Source organism: Protopterus annectens, chromosome 9.part0 (assembly GCF_019279795.1).
Source record: "Protopterus annectens isolate FY-2018-M chromosome 9.part0, PAN1.0, whole genome shotgun sequence".
Lineage (NCBI taxonomy): Eukaryota > Metazoa > Chordata > Ceratodontiformes > Protopteridae > Protopterus > Protopterus annectens.
This window is the reverse complement of record NC_056743.1, coordinates 460426653-460445253: the sequence shown is the minus strand read 5'-3', so window position 1 is coordinate 460445253 and position 18601 is coordinate 460426653. Positions and strand designations below refer to the sequence as shown.

At 38.8% G+C, this 18601-nt stretch overlaps 1 protein-coding gene across 2 annotated transcripts in view; it reads left to right on the top strand.

Moving 5' to 3' along the window:
• GPAT4 (glycerol-3-phosphate acyltransferase 4) overlaps positions 1-18601 on the top strand; it is an 845426-nt gene that overhangs the window by 9779 nt on the left and 817046 nt on the right. Inside the window, exon 2 of one of the 2 annotated variants that reach the window (XM_044082998.1) lies at positions 15972-16977. In XM_044082998.1, the coding sequence (XP_043938933.1) occupies positions 16813-16977 (165 nt within the window). In that variant the 5' untranslated portion in view covers positions 15972-16812. Of the gene's footprint in view, positions 1-15882; positions 16978-18601 lie in introns of both variants that reach the window. The other variant, XM_044082999.1, reaches the window with a different exon arrangement.

The window sequence follows — 18601 nt, the reverse complement described above, 5'->3', positions numbered from 1 at the left end:
TTATGTAAAGGGATAGCTATCAAGGATATACAGTATATATGAGATAACATTTATCTACATAGATGTTATGTAAAGGGATAGCTATCAAGGATATACAGTATATATGAGATAACATTTATCTACATAGAGGTTATGTAAAGGGATAGCTATCAAGGATATACAGTATATATGAGATAACATTTATCTACATAGATGTTATGTAAAGGGATAGCTATCAAGGATATACAGTATATATGAGATAACATTTATCTACATAGATGTTATGTAAAGGGATAGCTATCAAGGATATACAGTATATATGAGATAACATTTATCTACATAGATGTTATGTAAAGGGATAGCTATCAAGGATATACAGTATATATGAGATAACATTTATCTACATAGAGGTTATGTAAAGGGATAGCTATCAAGGATATACAGTATATATGAGATAACATTTATCTACATAGAGGTTATGTAAAGGGATAGCTATCAAGGATATACAGTATATATGAGATAACATTTATCTACATAGATGTTATGTAAAGGGATAGCTATCAAGGATATACAGTATATATGAGATAACATTTATCTACATAGAGGTTATGTAAAGGGATAGCTATCAAGGATATACAGTATATATGAGATAACATTTATCTACATAGAGGTTATGTAAAGGGATAGCTATCAAGGATATACAGTATATATGAGATAACATTTATCTACATAGAGGTTATGTAAAGGGATAGCTATCAAGGATATACAGTATATATGAGATAACATTTATCTACATAGAGGTTATGTAAAGGGATAGCTATCAAGGATATACAGTATATATGAGATCATTTATCTACATAGATGTTATGTAAAGGGATAGCTATCAAGGATATACAGTATATATGAGATAACATTTATCTACATAGAGGTTATGTAAAGGGATAGCTATCAAGGATATACAGTATATATGAGATAACATTTATCTACATAGATGTTATGTAAAGGGATAGCTATCAAGGATATACAGTATATATGAGATAACATTTATCTACATAGATGTTATGTAAAGGGATAGCTATCAAGGATATACAGTATATATGAGAACATTTATCTACATAGATGGTATGTAAAGGGATAGCTATCAAGGATATACAGTATATATGAGATAGCATAGCTATCAAGGATATACAGTATATATGAGATTACATAACATCTATGTAGATAAATGTTAAGGGGTAGCTATCGAGGATATACAGTATATATGAGATAACATTTATCTACATAGATGTTATGTAAAGGGATAGCTATCAAGGATATACAGTATATATGAGAACATTTATCTACGTAGATGTTATGTATAGGGACAGCTATCAAGGATATAGGGAGAAGTGAATGAAAGTAATTGTGGTAGAAGAGAGAGAGGAAGAAGGAAAGTTAATCTGGGTTGGTACAGGAGCAAAGCCAGTAATTATTGAGATGCATTTTCAGTTGTCTTTTAAAAAGTGGTAGTGTGGACAAAGATGAGATATCAGAGGGTAGTTTGTTCCACATTTTTCCAACAGAGTTGGAAAAGAGGCAGTCACCTGCAGAGTTATTTGGTTTGGGAGTATAAATCAGTAGTTTGTTTGAAGAACGTAGGTGTTTCATGTTATTGTATGGTGAAATGAGGTTAGAGAGTATTGGTATTTTAGTTGGTTGATATAGAATTTTGTGAGCTATTAAGAGCTGTTGAAGTATTAGTTTGTTGGGAAGTTCAAGCCAACCTAGTTGTCTTAGGTTCAGGCAGTGGTGAGTTCTAAACTGGGATCCTGTAGCAAATCTAGCAATATTATAGTAATATGTAGCAAGTTTCTTGAGGTTGTGTTTGGTGAGATTAGTGTAAATGGAGGAAGCATATAGAAGAGTAGAGATAAGATGAGATCTGGCTAAGGTGGTTCTTACTTCAGGTGTAAGGAAGGGTTTAATTCTGTAAAGGGATCCAATTTTTTTGTTAACTAATTTTATTGTGTTGTTGATGTGAGAGTCAAAGCTTAGATTATTGTCAACAGTTATTCCTAGTAATTTTGTAGTTGAATCTGGAGAAATGAGAGTGCTATCAGTGTAAGTGGGGTAGATTTACGAGTAGGTGAGAACAGTAACAGTTTGGTTTTCTTGGGGTTGAGGAGAAGGCAACGGTCTGAGAACCATTGTTCAACAGTGGTAAAGGCTTTTTGGGTAAGAGACTGGAGTTCAGTTTGAGAGGTAGCACTGCAGATTATAGTAGAATCATCTGCATATTGTATGCAGGTAGTGTTAGGGATAGCTGATTGGAGGTCATTAATAAAGATGGAAAATAGAAGGGGGCCTAGGATTGAGCCTTGAGGTACACCTAAAGAGGTAGGAAGGAGATTAGATAGTGAGTTTTTCTAGAGTACTGCCTGCTGACGGTTTTCTAGGTAAGATGTAAACCAAGTTAAGGAAGGGGTATCAAGTGAGAGAGATTTTAGTATGTGCAGAAGAAGTTTATGACTGACCATGTCGAAAGCTTTAGATAAGTCAATGAAGACTGAAGATGATATACAATTGTTGTTGCGGTTGTAGTTGATGGAGTTGGTAAAGGAGAGTAAAGCAGTGGTAGTACTGTGGGAAGGTCTGAATCCATGCTGACAGTTAGCAAGTAGGTTGTTATGGAGAAGGTGGTTAAGTAGTTGTTTATGGATACATTTTTCCATAATTTTAGCTAGAGGTGATAAAAGTGCTATGGGGCGAAAGTTTGAGAAGTCATTACAGTTCCCCCCTTTGTGTAGGGGGATGATGTGAGATATCTTGTTGGCTTTGGCTCCTATTTGCAAGAATTCTGCAGGAAGTTTGTCTGCAGAGGGGGTGGTAGGTTTTAGTTTTTGGAGCAGTGATGAGACAAAGGAGGTAGATACAGGTTGTAAGTGAAGGGAAGGAGGAGTATTACCAGTAGGTAAGAGTAGCTTAGAGGTGTCAGGGGATAGGTGACTAGCAAGAGTTTGGATAGTATTAGTGAAGAAAGAATTAAAGTTATTGGCTATTTGTGTGGGATTGTCTGGGTTAGAGTAATGAGGGTTCAGTGCGATAGACTGACCTGGGGATGAAAGATTATTAATACTGGCCCAGAATTGTTTAGGTTCATTTTTGGAGGTTTGTTGTAATTGAAGGTAATAGTTTTTTTTGTCTGTCAGGATGTTTGTTTTTGTTATGTATCCCTGAATCCAAAAGATAAAAAACATGGATATGGCACAGTTATCACTTGGACAGTGTGTCTGTCTGTGTGTGTGTGTGTGTCTGTGTGTGAACGAGAAGCAGGCAGACATTTGGTTAAACTAACAAATGGCCAGCAAAACAAAATGAGCTTTAAGCTTCATGGCTGAACCATGTAACTGTTGCCTGTGTGTCTGTCTCTGTGGGTCCTCCAGGTGAAATTAGTGTGTGTATGCATGAACACAACCATGCTCTGTGCTAGCTCTGTATCTTGGTGTGTTGGACAGGTGTGAGCCATGCATGGTAGAGGTGGCGGTTCATTGTTGTCATACCTGACCACGAGAACTAGCCCTGCTAGAAGTTGCACTGCTGCTACCTGAACGTGACTGTGTACTGTACTAGCTCCCCTCACAAGGATGCTCATCAGTAGGACCCCATGGCCTGCCACATCTAGGTGTGAACAGCTCAACCTCTGAAGGAGAAGTGGGAGCATGATCTAGCACGGCCACGTCACGAACACTAGATGATGTGGCTAAGCTACTCCCACGAGGATGCATTTCCCCTCCCAGCAGATGTTTCTCCACAGCCACTGCTCGTTCCAGCGTGTCATTCATCCGATCCATTGAATTGGCAACACGGTGGAGATAGTCATGCATTTCAGCCAGTGCCGCATGTACAACCCTAAGCATTTCTCTAGAAGACATATGGGAACATGCCCCTGCCTCCATGATGGCCCTAAACATACATTGAGTGGCACAAGAAGAGACACCTGCATCAGCTGGAAGATGGACAGCAGGCCTCCTCTGAGCACCCCTAACAACCCTCCTGCATGGCACCTCGCCTGCACTGTGGCTACGGACAGAGTCATTAGGCATTGAAGCCACAGTAACCACACTTCCCTGATCGATTGTCTCATCTTCCACCTGTCCAATATCTGAGGGCTGACTGGAATGGGTAGGCGTAGACTTACTGACTCTGTCTGATGGAATTACAGGGGGTGGCTGTATGTCATCCTCGGTGTCAGATTCAACCTCTGCACCCCCAAACTGTGCCTCTGTTTGGCCAGCATTGACAGCAGAGTCTGCTGATACTCTGACATTAGTTGGTAGAATCACATGTGATAAAAAGCAACAAAAACTATATCATATCAGTGGCCCTGTGGTGCACCTGATCTTATGTCCTGTTTGTGGTTGCCTACTGCATTCACATCTGCAACTATCTGCTTTGAAATTTGCCTTATGCCAGACATATCTCCACGTACCCTCTCAAGTAGAAAGACACCATGTTGCCTACAGCTTCCAAAATGACCTTATTCTCAGGGTCTCTGATGGGTGGTTTTCTGGGATTGAGATGCCTGGGTGCCATAGTACTAGATGTCCTAAAACACAATAGAAGGATGTTACACTAAGTATCACATAACGAAAAATACCTTTTCCCTGATAAAACAGAAAAGGTAGCATTTCAGTATTACCCACTGGAGAAACATAAAACGGTCTAGATATTTGAAATGTGAACAACAGGAATTGTGTGGTTGTAACATTACATTCACACACAAAGCAAGGCTGGATGCAAAACAAAGGAGAGTAGCAATAGCAACTTATCCTTGTTTGTGCCAGAGCAGAAATACAGCTTTGCTTCTCACCCCCAAAAGCACAGGCAAATGACATACTTTGCAAACAAACTATCAGTGTAATGCTAAAAGTGCTGTCTAATGACCTGTCCCTGAAACCTGCACAGATTTAACGCAGAGCAATCGACTTTAAGCTATTGCCAGTCTTGTATACCTGTGAAGTGCCCTAACATGTCCATGCAATCAGTACATTGCTAAGTAACTCATACAGATAACAGCATTTGCTAATTAGTGTGTGTGTGTGTGTGTGTGTGTGTGTGTGTGTGTGTGTGTGTGTGTGTGTGTGTATTAAGCATGAAACAGATTTTTTATTGACATTTCAGCTTCTGTGGTATATAGCTGAAAAATGCAAGCATACCTTCTCCAATTCAGTAGTCTTCTGTACAGATATATCCCAAAGTAATAACCTCTTCTGTGTTCTCCACATAGTCTCCTCACCTTCAAGTTCCCTAGCTGTATGGTTGCCTTTTATGGAATTGATTCAGGGCTGTTAGAACAGTGAATATGTAAATGAGGTGTGAATGTATTATAATTGCCGCATCCCAAATACTTGTCTCTGTGTTGCACATGTAAACATAATGCAGGCACTCCCTCAGTGTTTGTTGCTAATGGATTGCAACTGTAAGTAATTACTGGTAGGGAAAAGGACAACACAACAGCATTGCAGATTGTCCTACCTCAAGTGGATGTGTCAGGTTAGACTTGCAAAGTGTATAGAAGTAATTTTATCATGGTTGGAAATGGAAGTAAGCAGCACATGATTCAGTGCTTCTGTTCATTAACATCCAACCTCCCCTTCACTTGTGACAGTTGTATATTATTGCCATTTAATATTCTTCATGCATTTTAAGGACAATGATATAGAATACCTTACAGACTGCATATCTGAGATTACTGGTCAGATAAGACAAGAATTGAGCAACACAGAGAGGAGAGACGGAGCTGCATTTTTGCAAGTAGTAGACATAAATGGTTGTGTGATCACTCAGTGCACTACATCTGAAATTAATGCATGAAATCAAAATGACCAGGTAGCAGAACAAACACAGAAGTTTAATCTACAGTCACATACACGGTTGAGCGCTTTTGTCTAAAAAGACATCATCTGAACATTGAATGAAAGAACAAACCGCACCAGTTAAAAGTCTGGATAATGCCCCCCTCCCAAACTAAGCCAATCCAATTAAAGAAAATTTCCACCAATGAATTTGGAGGTAATTTCCAATCAACCATTGTCATCCCCCTATAAGCAACCAATACAAAATAAAAATACAATGCCATTTAGATAGAACATCAGACTTGCTAAAAGAGTAAATATTAAAAATCACAGTGTATGCTTAGATGACTGTCACAGTTTTGAGGCTCTCAATTTGAGTTCACTCGAAATAGAAATTGCATCATTCATTCCAGGAGGGTTTGTGGCATTCAACTGTAACTGCCATATCATTTCAGGATGCATTAACCGGTTCTGCCAATCATCGGAAAATGCTGTTGAATCAATGTTTTTGTAAGAGAAAGAACTTAAACTTAGAAAAGTTATGGTAATGAGAAGCATGTCTGACAGGCGCTTTTGTTCTTTTTAGAAATACTTTATATGTGCTGATAAATTATCTTGTTAAGAGTGTTGGTTTTTCGAGTATAGGACAAACATGTTGTACACTTACAACAAGGTGGTCTACATGGCTATCTGCCTCTAATCATCCACCTGCAAACCTTGTCCATCAATTCACTACACAGATCAGTATCAATAAAAGAACATTGGTGGCAGTGGCCACATTTAAAAGTTTTAAAGGAGCAGTTTTAGGATGCGACCATAGGTCTTTGTAATATATTTTTAATGTTGGATCTGTTCTTAAAGTTAAAAGTAGATGGGCTAATAAAGTGAGATTTTAAATTCTCATTGCATTGTAAAATAAACAAATTCTTAAACACGATATTCCTAATATCAAAGGCATTCAATGAATAATTTAACACCATGTTGTTAAAGTAAGTAAGGGAAAGGTCCAATTATTAAAAGTGAAGCCGGACACCTCAGCAGTGATATTAGTGGTGGCAATTTTAACAGTAGTCCTAAATGTCATTCTAATACATCCCTTACTTACTTTAATAACATGACCCAGTGAGGTATCACACATATTATTGGCCATACCTAGGCATTTTTTTGTGGCATAAACATCACATAGTGCAGAACCACCATCAGATTGTTACACCAGATGCATGTTGATACCTGTTCTGGTGATGCACACAGTACTTATGTAGTTGTCGTTGGACATTAATGGCATGGGTAACATTTGTGACAGTGTGGATTGCGCCATATATATGCTGTGCAAACCAGTCAACTAGCCTGTATTGATCATAATGTCAAATACAGGTTATAGCAATGTCCCTCCTAACACCTCCAGCAGATGTTAGTGTAAGGGCAGTGTGTGTGATTACCTTCATAGAGTGCAGACATGTCAAAGTAGTTGTACAAGTGTGTTTGTGCAGAGCCATCTGTGATCACTCTAAATTACATACATTATGTCAGAGACATGAGATTACTGGTGGCATTATTCTGATGTTGTCCATGATTGTGTGTGCTTCTTTTAATGTCCATGAGCCTTTACCTGTGTCCCACTTGCTGGAGACCTCTGATGACATTACGCTCATATTCAGGCAATTCCGTTTGCACAGCTTCACAATATGCACCCTACCCCAATTGTATACAACCTCTCTGATAGATGTCCCCTGCATAGTTCATGTAAGGATGCTTATCTCACACAGATATCTTCCCCGTTGTTATGTCATCTTGTGTAACAGTCACATAATATACATTTTCACTATGCAGTCCATACTTTACCATATTGGTGTGTGATTGGTGTTGCTGATACAACTGTCTTCCAGTGACTTGGCCTCATCTGCTGTACATTAATTTGTTTCACTTGTCCTCTTTCCCTGTGTTCATTCCTACAGTTCAATTGTGTGCCCTTATTCAATGTGCACACTTCCCGTAAGTGTTTATTTTACATGACAGTCAGTGTACGCTTACAGATCATTTACAAAACTTTGTTACAGAATGCCAGGAATGGAATTTCACAATACTCTGCACTGTATACGCTGTCTGGTACTGTGTTTGGACCATATACATAACTATCATACCTCTTAACCGTCCAGATTTTTGCCTTATATATTTTGATCTGTTCCTTATAAAATGTGTGGTTTTCTGTCATATCACTGGGGTGATCTCAGGACTGATGTCAGTAAATAATTACATACATTTGAGTTTCAGACTTCAGAAAATGTATCAACATAAACCTTGTTATTCTCGCACATTTCTAAGTTTAAAAGAGCAAATATGTAAAATCTGTTCCTATTTCTGGGTCATTGTCCCCCCATTATGTTGGGCTTTGCCCAGATTTCTTGCTCTAAGAGGTTGAGAGCTATGAGAACTAAATGTTAAGCCATGGTGATCATTGTGGCATTTCCTGCAAACATGCTCATCAGCTATGCTCTGATGTAAGCAGGTTTGCTATCCATGCTGCTTTACATGGTTTCCTGAGTAAGTGCTGTTCCCAGCTGCAAAATCATGCTTATTTAACTTTAAATGTGGTGAGTTGCATAAATATGCAATTAGAGCTGCTGCTCACAATGCATCACTGCTTACACATTTGCCTTGTGTGAAGCGTACATGGAGTTTACTAAATCCCAGGGAATGTTTATATTTGGAGAGGTGTTAGAGGTAAGGGATGGTGGGGAGAATGATGGCTACTGAGGAGGTGGTTGGGTTGGGTAGGGTAGGTTAGGGTGGGAAGAATGATGGGCACTGAGGAGGTGGTTGGGTAGGGTGGGGAGAATGATGGGTACTGTACAGAGTTTTAAACTGCTCCAGTGAGGAGGTGGTTGGAGGTTTGTGAATCTTTTGTGTACATTTGTCAAATGTATTTAGTCTCTGTCTGTGTGTGTGTGTGTGTGTCTCTCTCTCTCTCTCTCTCTTGTGTGGAATAATTGTCCTAGTGTTTGGTTTTGTTTCATTGTACTTGCCTTTTCTTTCTTTAACATTAAGTTTGCATTCTTAAAGTTTTAAGGACAGTGAATGCAGCCTACACAGAAATTGGGAGCACAGACAAAGCCCCATACATACAGTGACCAGAGGTGGGGCTTGGACCCTGTAGCTGGAGCTTACACAGCCAGAACCCCCACACAAACAGTGACCAGGGGTGAGGGTTGAACCCTATAGCTGTGAGACAGAAATCCTACCACTGAGCCACCCCTGATGCTTCATACTTAAGCAGGCTGGTTTGATCATATCCCAGGTCCCAAACAAAAAGAGCAAGTCGGCTTTGGCAGATTTTGTGCTTGGCTCTGCATGGTTTGCTGCAGATGACTGGGTAGAATTAAGGCATACCATTAAGCTTCTAAGTAAGGGGTGGACATATTGGTCCAGGGAGTGAAGTCTGACTAACAGTGGACAGAGAAGATGCAGTCTGCTCATTCCCTGACAGGGAGCCATTTCTCACTTGTATGAGTTTTGCAGTGATGGCTTCCTTTGGAAGCAAGTGGCATGTACCAAGAGTCTTTGTTAAGGTTAATAACCAGCAATGACAGGAGTAGAGACAGCGGCAGTTGGAGGCAAGCTCTAGTCACTCATTGGCAGGAGAATGTCACTGACTTCAGCTAATTGAGCTGCTTGGTGGAGGAAGACAGCAGTTTTCCAGCACAGATGTAGTTGACAGTTGACTGTAATAAAGACAGTATGATATGTGAGTCAGAGAATGGGGTCTAAGTGGATAATAGGTTATTCTTGTGTATGCAGACCTTATAAGGAATATACTGTCTTGCAGCTGTACAGTCCAGTATATTGTTGTGTGGTTAGACTTTGTAGAATCTCAAGGAATATGTGTTGTTTGTACTTGAAAGGAGGTTGTCTTCTATTTTGCAGTTTAAGAACTTAAAGGTTTCTGCATACTTTAGTAGCGGTGCCTACTGCAATTGGTTATGCAATAAGGTATGCATTTTGCATGATGGGACTGTTAACTTAGTTGAGATTTAGTAACATTTTATAAAAAGGGGAAAGATCCGAGGACAGAATCTTGCTGCATATCATTGCATGCTATCTGCAGATGCTAATTGTTTTGCTTGCCTTCAGTCCGATATGTCTAATTCTGCTGTGGACTTTACAAGCAGTTAAGGAAGCAGTTTTGTTATAATCAGCTTTTTTTTCTGTGCCGCAGTAATGTCAATGCAGCAGAAGTGGTTAGTAGTATTACCTCCGAACTGGTTTCAGCAAAAAATCAGGCTTTTCTAGCTCATCACCTCTGATGGAAAAATTTAAATTTCTGCTTTGTTTGAGAATTTCTGGAAGGAAACAGTCTATTTATCCATCCCTTGTTAACTGGGTTTGTTCCACTAGGCTAGCAGCCTCTTTTCAAGGGAGACCCAAGGTGGTATTTATTGGCTTTGCCAATGCCCACCCTTAGACTGTACCTTCTTTTCATGGAGGAATAGGCCATTCATGCCAAGAGTTAAACTTTAATACCCATCCAATCATGCAATTCCCATTTGAAAGAAGATACTGTATCACACTGCTTGATTAGCATTGTGAGTATTTCAAGGGTGGCGAATGTGCTGCATAAAACTTATTTTGCCACTGTATTCAATTTATTTGCCAATTAAAAAAAAAACAGATCCCTGGTTCTAATATCGGTGTCCCTAGTTGCACTGAAGGTAAGGCATAGGCCTCCTCTCAGATGTCTGTAAGGTACTAAAAAAAGAGACGATGCTTCATGTATTTTCCAGCAGTTTATGATTTTTAAGCTGGTGATGGTCATAGCTGTAATGCCCGTGCACTGGCCCAGCAATCAAGGAGACTCAATCCTCCACTAACACCAGTGAGGGGTGTCCATATAGGGAAAGGATAATAAATACACGCAGTAAAGTACAATTTCCCTTAAGAGCACACAGAGATCGCAGTCAGTCTGGGGCTGGTTTCTCCCTTTCTCTCCAGGTCCCCAATAAGACTCCCCACTGGCACAGCTATAGGGTCCAGCTCTCAGCCTAGTGGGCAAGCTAAAACCTCCAGCACCCTCTCTGTCCAACCAGTGCTCCGTGTCCCTGCCCAAGTAGCTGACCCACACACACTTTGAGATAAGAGTTTATTCAACCACACAGAGACACCTGGGGCTGGCACAGGTTTTGCAGCTGTGCCCCTTTTACCCAGACTATATGGTAGAAATCACTGTCACCACCCAGCTAATATTTGTTAGCTACTCAAGGCCCTTATGATGGGTGTTCAAGTATTACAGTGCAATATTATTACCCAACTGGTAAGTGCAACCAAACAGTCACAACTTATGTGGAGTGACTTGGTACAGTATCACTATATACATGCAATGTACTCTTAGAGCTTAAATTATCTCTACACAAAACAGCCACGGTTGAAAGGTTTAAAAAATATTTAATAATAAAAACACAAGACAGTACTTCTTGCTGCACAGTGCTAGGCAAGCGTTCATATCTGCTCCAAGTTTTGACATTAAAGAATTGACTTATTAGCTTTGTTACAGCAGAGTGCACTGTTGCATTTTTGCAGTTCCACATTTAACACAGTTTTTTTCCCATTTAAGAGAACAAGCCTGTGGCTTATATTAATATTTACAAATGATCTGGCTAGGCTGGCAGCCTTCACTTATCTTCACAATAGTCAGGAACTTCTGGGGGATCTTTAATGGTGTTTGGTAGATCTACTAAGGTACATCCCAAAGGCAACGTTGTAGTCAATAATTTACCTAACCAATGCTGAGTATAAGGGGACAGTGACTTTTCTAGACTTGGATGGTATTCCTTTGGCAGTTAGCTGTGCTGATTAGAATAACCTTGACTAGTACTTTTCCAGTAAATTAACAAACCTGTATGAATGCAAAGTTTTAAGTACAGCGAGTCTTGTGTTGGAATCTAAATTAGTGAGTAGTAGATACTTTACTAAGTCTTTTATCCAAAAGGAATTTGCATCAGCAGATAATGTACTCGGCCAGGAAATTAGCAACATTTCAGAATGCTGTGGTTAAATATTTTGAAAGTTGCTGATTTGATTCTAAGTTTGTAAGGAACACAGATTCTAATAATATATATTTTTATTATTTTCTGTTTATTCACTACGTGATCAGTTGTGTAGAGTTAATAATTCTATAATTTTATTAGCGTTCGGAAGCAATGGTTGCATTAGGTACAGTGTCAGCTGAGTCTTGGTGCAAACCTGAAGAAATTAAGGTTCTGTTGTGGATTTGTCATTTTGAATGGAGATTGCACTGTAGTGGGTATCGGGAAATTTACCCTTTCCTTCACTGTAGTGTGATCTTGGAGTTTGTATATATAAGTAGCAGGAGGAGTGGGGGTGCAGGGGGGCTTGCTCCCTGCAAAACATTCATAGCACAAAACCAGAAGTATTGGTAATGTTGCTAAAGTCGACATTCTTGAGTTGTCAACTTTCCTTAATTCCCACTTTCGGTTATGTGACCGGTAATTGGATTTTACAAAATTTCAGTTCGCATAACACTTGCACAAGTGAGTTGCGAGATTTTGATAGTAAACCTACACACACACACACACACACACACACACACCTTTCCTTATTTTGCCCCCTACAAAAGAGTTTGTGGGAAGAGGTTGTCTTTTTTACTTTTGTCCATTTGACAAGTATCCCTGAAACTATAATCACAGTGTCTTTCTACTGCAGATTTGCCCGATGCCACTTTTGAGGGCACACCACCTGAACAGTTGCTCAGTCCTTGTGTATTTCTTTTTCAGAATGTGAATATTTTGTCCAAAACGTCAGTAAAAAAAAAGTTCACTATTTAATCTGGTGAATAAATGTAATTTAAAAGTTCATCATTTTTACACCAAATTTACAAAATACTATCTCTCATGAACTTATGCACTGTCCTGCTAACCCCCACCTCACCCCCGGCGAGTACTCAAGTCATTCATGTTCAGTCATTGTGGTCTGGGTTCCCCTTTTCCCTCTTCCTGAATTAATGTTCAGTGCTCATGGTCCAGGATAATGCCCTTTTCATTTCTGTAATTGATTTTCGCTGTGTATTGTCTGGGCTTACTTGCAAACACACACCTTGCACACATACTTTGAGTTCATGCTCATTGTTTGCCATCCAGGGTCACCCACCTTCCATGTTCATCTTCAGGATTTGTTGGCAGAGCCACCTGTCTGTTTTCCTGAATCCATGTAATTTGTTCATCCTTTAAAGGAAGTCATAGCTGTTACTGTTTTGTGCCTTACAAATTTCAGGGTCTGAAATGTGCCTCGTTGATTTCCAGTTTACAGTTTTTTATTCTGTTTAAGAGTTCCTTTGGAGTAGTGAGGCAGCCTTCCACTTTGTAAATACATGCTGTTTGATTTATTGTTCTGAATCCTTGCTATCTGGGCATGGTTGAAAAGGAGTATGACATCAGTCCATATAACCAGTTATGTGGTTATTAATTATGCAAACCGTTGACTATGTAGAAATCGTAGTGTCCAGAGATTTCATCTTCAGCTTCTCTGGCAGTTAGTGGTGAAGCACAAAAGGACTGTAGAAGAAAAACAGTTGGGTGCACTATTTGTAAACTTGGTTAAAATAATAGAGCTTGTTAGTTAATCCGGTACGTGTACGAGATCTTGAGTTTTTAATTACAGATGCATGCTGCACACTGTTTAACTATGGCAGAGAATGAATGTGCAGCTTTTGAAGAAAAGGCATTCATTTTAAGTCAAGAATAAAAGCCACAATGTTCTACTATTCATGGCTTGTAGAAAAATCCATGTACTGTACCTTTGCATATAAAACAGTTAAGCAGTGGGTTTGTAATAAACCATTTGTATGTCACATCTGCTTATCCAAGCATAGGTTGCCATGGATTTTAAGCAGTACTAGTTGCACACTAGCATTAAATCTGCATCTAGTGAGATGAAGAGATACCTCAATGTTCATTTAAGCCATTATCACACAGGTGGTTTTGTTTCTGTGTAAAGTTTTTGTTTATACTTCTGTATGGTTATATGCAGCATTTAATGTTATTGTCAATTTGAAGTTGACATTTTTTTTTTTTTTTTTGCTAGCTTCCTTTTTGTTTTCCTCTTTTCTGACCCAGTGATTTCGTGCAGCTAGACACCCCTGAAATATGCACACATACTGGTCACATAATAAACCGCTGCAGAATAGTGCATGGATATTGCTAGAAACCGAAACATGCTAAATAAAAGTACTGCAAAAAAGAGAGACTACAGTAAATGTCCCAGACAGAGAAGGGAGCTGCAGACTTCCAACAGCATTGCCTTGCATCTTCAAGATTCAGGCTACAATCCTGATGTCTTGTCACTGTCTCTGGGAAGTTTTCCCTTTGCCTTCATGGATTTTCTTTGGGTACTGTAGTTTCTTTCCACCTACCCAATACATGGTGAGTGACTTCTGAAGTATTTACTCTTATCCTTGTGGCCTGGATTGTGGCTGAAACATTTTCACGTCTAAATGTATACATTTAACTGCATAACAACTAGGAGTATCTATTTAGCACATCTCTGCTTATACCAACTTTCATTTTCATCTCCTACCGCTGTCTCTCAAAATTTCTGAAGCAAAACTGTTACTAATTTTCACAACTCTCTCATTTCCATTTTATATGCAACCACTCAGTATGACATCAGCTTCTGTACTGTAAATATTCTTGTCAATTATCTGCTATTTTTTTTTGTGTATTATGCTTTTTTCCCCATTTCTCTAACATGTTTATGTTGTTGTGTCTTTCGGCTTTTCCCGGTTAGGGGTCGCCACAGCGGAACTCCGGTCTGCCAATGATTGGCAGTAGATTTTTACGTGCCGAGTTGCCATCTCTGACGCACAATCTTCAACAAAGGTACACCCATTCACGCATGTGTCCACACAGAAGACGCTGTAGCTGAGAATCGAACAGGACAACGTCATACTGTGAGGCGACAACACTACCACCGCAGTTCATATCCTATTGATTTTGTATTCAGATTGCATGTGCTATGCGTTGCTTTGCATTTATGCGTTTTTGCACTTTTTTTTGTTCTTGTATTTGGTATTTATTTGTAGAGAGCTTTTCTCCTTGGGCCACAGTAAAGGTTTTTAAATCCAGTTAGACTTTCCCAGTGAACAATTATATGCAAGTAAGTAAATAGGACAACAGGTTACCCGACTTACAACAAATGGTTAAATGAAATTGCAGTACATGTTTTTATTTATTTTTCCCTTTGATTAGTGAAAATCATAAGTTCTGGTACACAAGATAGTAATAATGATGATGACATTTTACAGAATTCTGCTGATAATCTGTTCCCTTCCTTCTGTTACTGCTAAAGTCGAATTGACAGTTCATTTCAACAAGTGACATTGTTAAACCCTCATTTTAATATGCTTTTATAGTATAGTCATTATGTTGTAATTTTTGGGGCTGTGGCTGAAATTATACAGTTCAGTCACTAGAACACAGAATAGATAAATACAAAGTAAGTCTAGTTACTTTACATAATTGTGGAACTGAACCCATGTAGAAGTTGCCAGAATGATATGCAAATAAAATGAAGAAAGGCTTGACTTTTCTGTTTGTCTCACATTTCAGTTTCATGATGCAGCAACTACTAAGCAGTGCTGTAATAATTAACTAATATTGTGTAACAAGGAGATCCTACTTCCTGATCTCTGGAAATAGGGCGGCATTAGTGGGAGGAGTTAGAGATGAAGAGGATTACTAAAGAGCTGTAGGGAGATGCAGACTTGCTGCTAGATTTAACAAAGGCAGTGGCATTTTCATAATCCTTTGGAAACAAAGGAAAGGGTGCTTTTGGAAGGAATCCCGCATGGCATTAAACATAGACACATTTCTGTTAAGAAATTTAGCAGGTATTACAAAAAATAAAATAAAAACATTAAGGGAATCTTTATCATGATTATTTGCATGTAAGAGCTGAAGTACATTTGCTTTGTTTCTGTATGCTGAAGTGCTTAAATAAAATGTTTTGAAAATGTCCCTAAAATGTTCAGGGGACTCTCTTTAAAGTCACATTTGTTTTTCAGGTGCTTATTCATGGACATCCTAGTAAATCGCTGTGTAACAGATGCAATCAAAGGGGAAGATTTGAATGGTTATTTCTCTTTTGTTCTAGATGCTCCTGGTGCAGATGAATAAGCCTTAATCACAGATGCAGTCAAGATCTTGTATTTCAAAGGCTAACATATGCTGAAGGAGGGCAGACCCACTCGTGCTGTCTTCGTAGTTAGAACACCTGAACACCCTCTGCAAGCATGCAGATCTACACAACACATTAAACATTGCGCTTTGTGGCTAAGTAAAACTGGCTCTAGGCAGAAGGTTGATGGACATTGCAACTTGGCTTGTGTAGTCTGTTACACTGGTTGTCATTGCTGTGTATAAAAAAGTTAAAATAAAGGCTACAAAAATAAGTCTGCAAGATGGTAAAGAGGATTCTGTTTTGCTGCCCCCGACAATTGCATTCACTGGTTCTGTCTTCACAGAACACACATTGACTAGTTCTGTAGGCACCTGACCTGCACCTACCATTTGCCTTAGGAGGAAATGAAAAGCGTGTTTTGGAGTAACATCTCTCACTCATTTTTGCCTTGGCCAACTACATTGTTAAAAACTGACAGGGTTCTTCCAGTTATCCATGTAAAGGGACTTTTCTAAAGAAAATTTGTCCTTTTTTATGAATGTCAGGGATTCTCTATTCCTATTGTAGGAGAGATGTCTTCCTCCTCTGTCTGATCAGTTCATTATGTCCCACAGCTGCAAATACAGTTTACATTTTATTTACGAGAGAGAGTTCACAGCTCTGAAGTCTGGAAGCTCAACAGGAAGTGGAAAAAACGTGCAACAGTTTGCATTTTTTAAAAATATAAAGATACCATTTCTCTTCGTTTGTTACTGAAGAAAAATTCTGCAGGACATACATCCGTTTTTCCATCAGACTTGATTAACCCACAGCAATGTTTGTGTTTCTGCCTTTCAACAACCTGTTATGCAATCTACTAGGGATCTCCCTGACAGTGTGGTTCACATTACTTATGGTGTTTATAATTGTTCCTGCCATCTTTGGAGTCTCCTTTGGGATAAGGAAGATATACATGAAAACACTCTTGATAATTTTCAAGGTAAGGTCCAAGTTTTAACACTTCTTGCAGAATTAACTTTATTTAAAAGCTTTGTGTGAATGTATTTTGTAAGGTGTTTGATAGCAAGCAGTGAATGCCCTTTCTAACTGGAAGAACATAAAACCGATGGAAATATCTCTTTACTTTCGTACAGTGCAGTTCAGACATTGTGTAACCATTTTATTGATTTAAAGCAGACTACATTTATATGATTTTTGTAGATGCCACTTTTTGAGAAGTCACGATCGGAGAGAGGCAGGTGTCACTGAGAAAGGTTTTACAATGCGTTATACTTCAATGCATAGTTATATAATTAAGATCAGAATCACAAAAAGATGTTGGTAACTCCTTCAGTAATTCACACTGCTGTGTCTGTTTAGGTTATTTGTATTTTGATAGTTTGGTTTCCAAGTGACTTGAGATCCCTTTTCTGCATGGGAGAAGTGGGAAAAGGTAATGGCTTAAGTGTAAGCTGACACACTGGCAATAATAATGTAATTAAAGACGGGTAATGTAAAGCACGCTAAAGACTACTTACTGTTAAGTCTCATTTATGCCATATATGACATGTTACTGATCCAGAGTGATCCAATTTATGAGCAGATTGAAAATATGTTAAACACTGCCAATGTCAACACTTCACAGATATGACATACTCGCTGTTTAAAAGTACTTGTGTAATAAAAAAAAAAAGATAGCCTACAATAAGGAAATTGTGGGACACACAGTGAGAGGAGACAATGGATATGGAGACTGCTTATGATACCGTGTATCACAGAGAAGCATAAGTAATGAACAAAATAGTCTCACAAGGCGAAGCGTCCCTGCATAGTGAGTGTCGAGACGGATGCTGAGGTTATTGTAGAAGTACAGTGTAGTGTAGTGAAGGAATAAAAGTTTAAGTAGTAATAAATCCAAGAGAATGCAACAAAAGTAGATCATACAGCCTGGGAAATATGATACCAGTTAAATTGATGGTGAGTAAATCTATAAACTTCAACATTTGAAATGCAGATGAAAAGAATATAGTGAGTGAAAAAGGTAAGGTTCATCATTTATCAGGTTACCAAATTGCAAATAAAATGTTTACAGTGAATCAGAATATTGGTCAGTGAGGACAATGCAAGTTATACTGGATAGAAGTGAATGTTTTTGTGTGTGACATTTGTTGGCATAACTGTAGGCCAAATTCATTAATGCCTACACTAATTATACGCTTTCTGTATTCAGGAACATCCCTACCACATTTTTGTGCTTTCTAGTCGTTCCAAAAAGCTACACTAAGTATACTTGTAGTCTGTACTTTGTGGTAACCTTTACGAATCCCCCTTAATATTTAAGGCTGCAAGAAAATCCGTAGGAAAACTAAAGTTAGGAAGAAGGTGCGAGTTAATGTTTGTATTGTGTGTTCACTCAGAATGGTGTACAGTTAGTGCACAGTTGGTGTAGGTGTTACTGAATCTCAGCATATGGAGTTTATTTTTTTCACTTGATGCTATTTGCTTGGTATTGCACCAGGTGATTTAGGCAGGTGCACTGCATTTTAAGAAGTCTGTTAACTTCAAATGGCCTGCTTTCATGGGGGGTTAATCCAAACAGTTTTGGAAGAAGAATGCATAAAGCA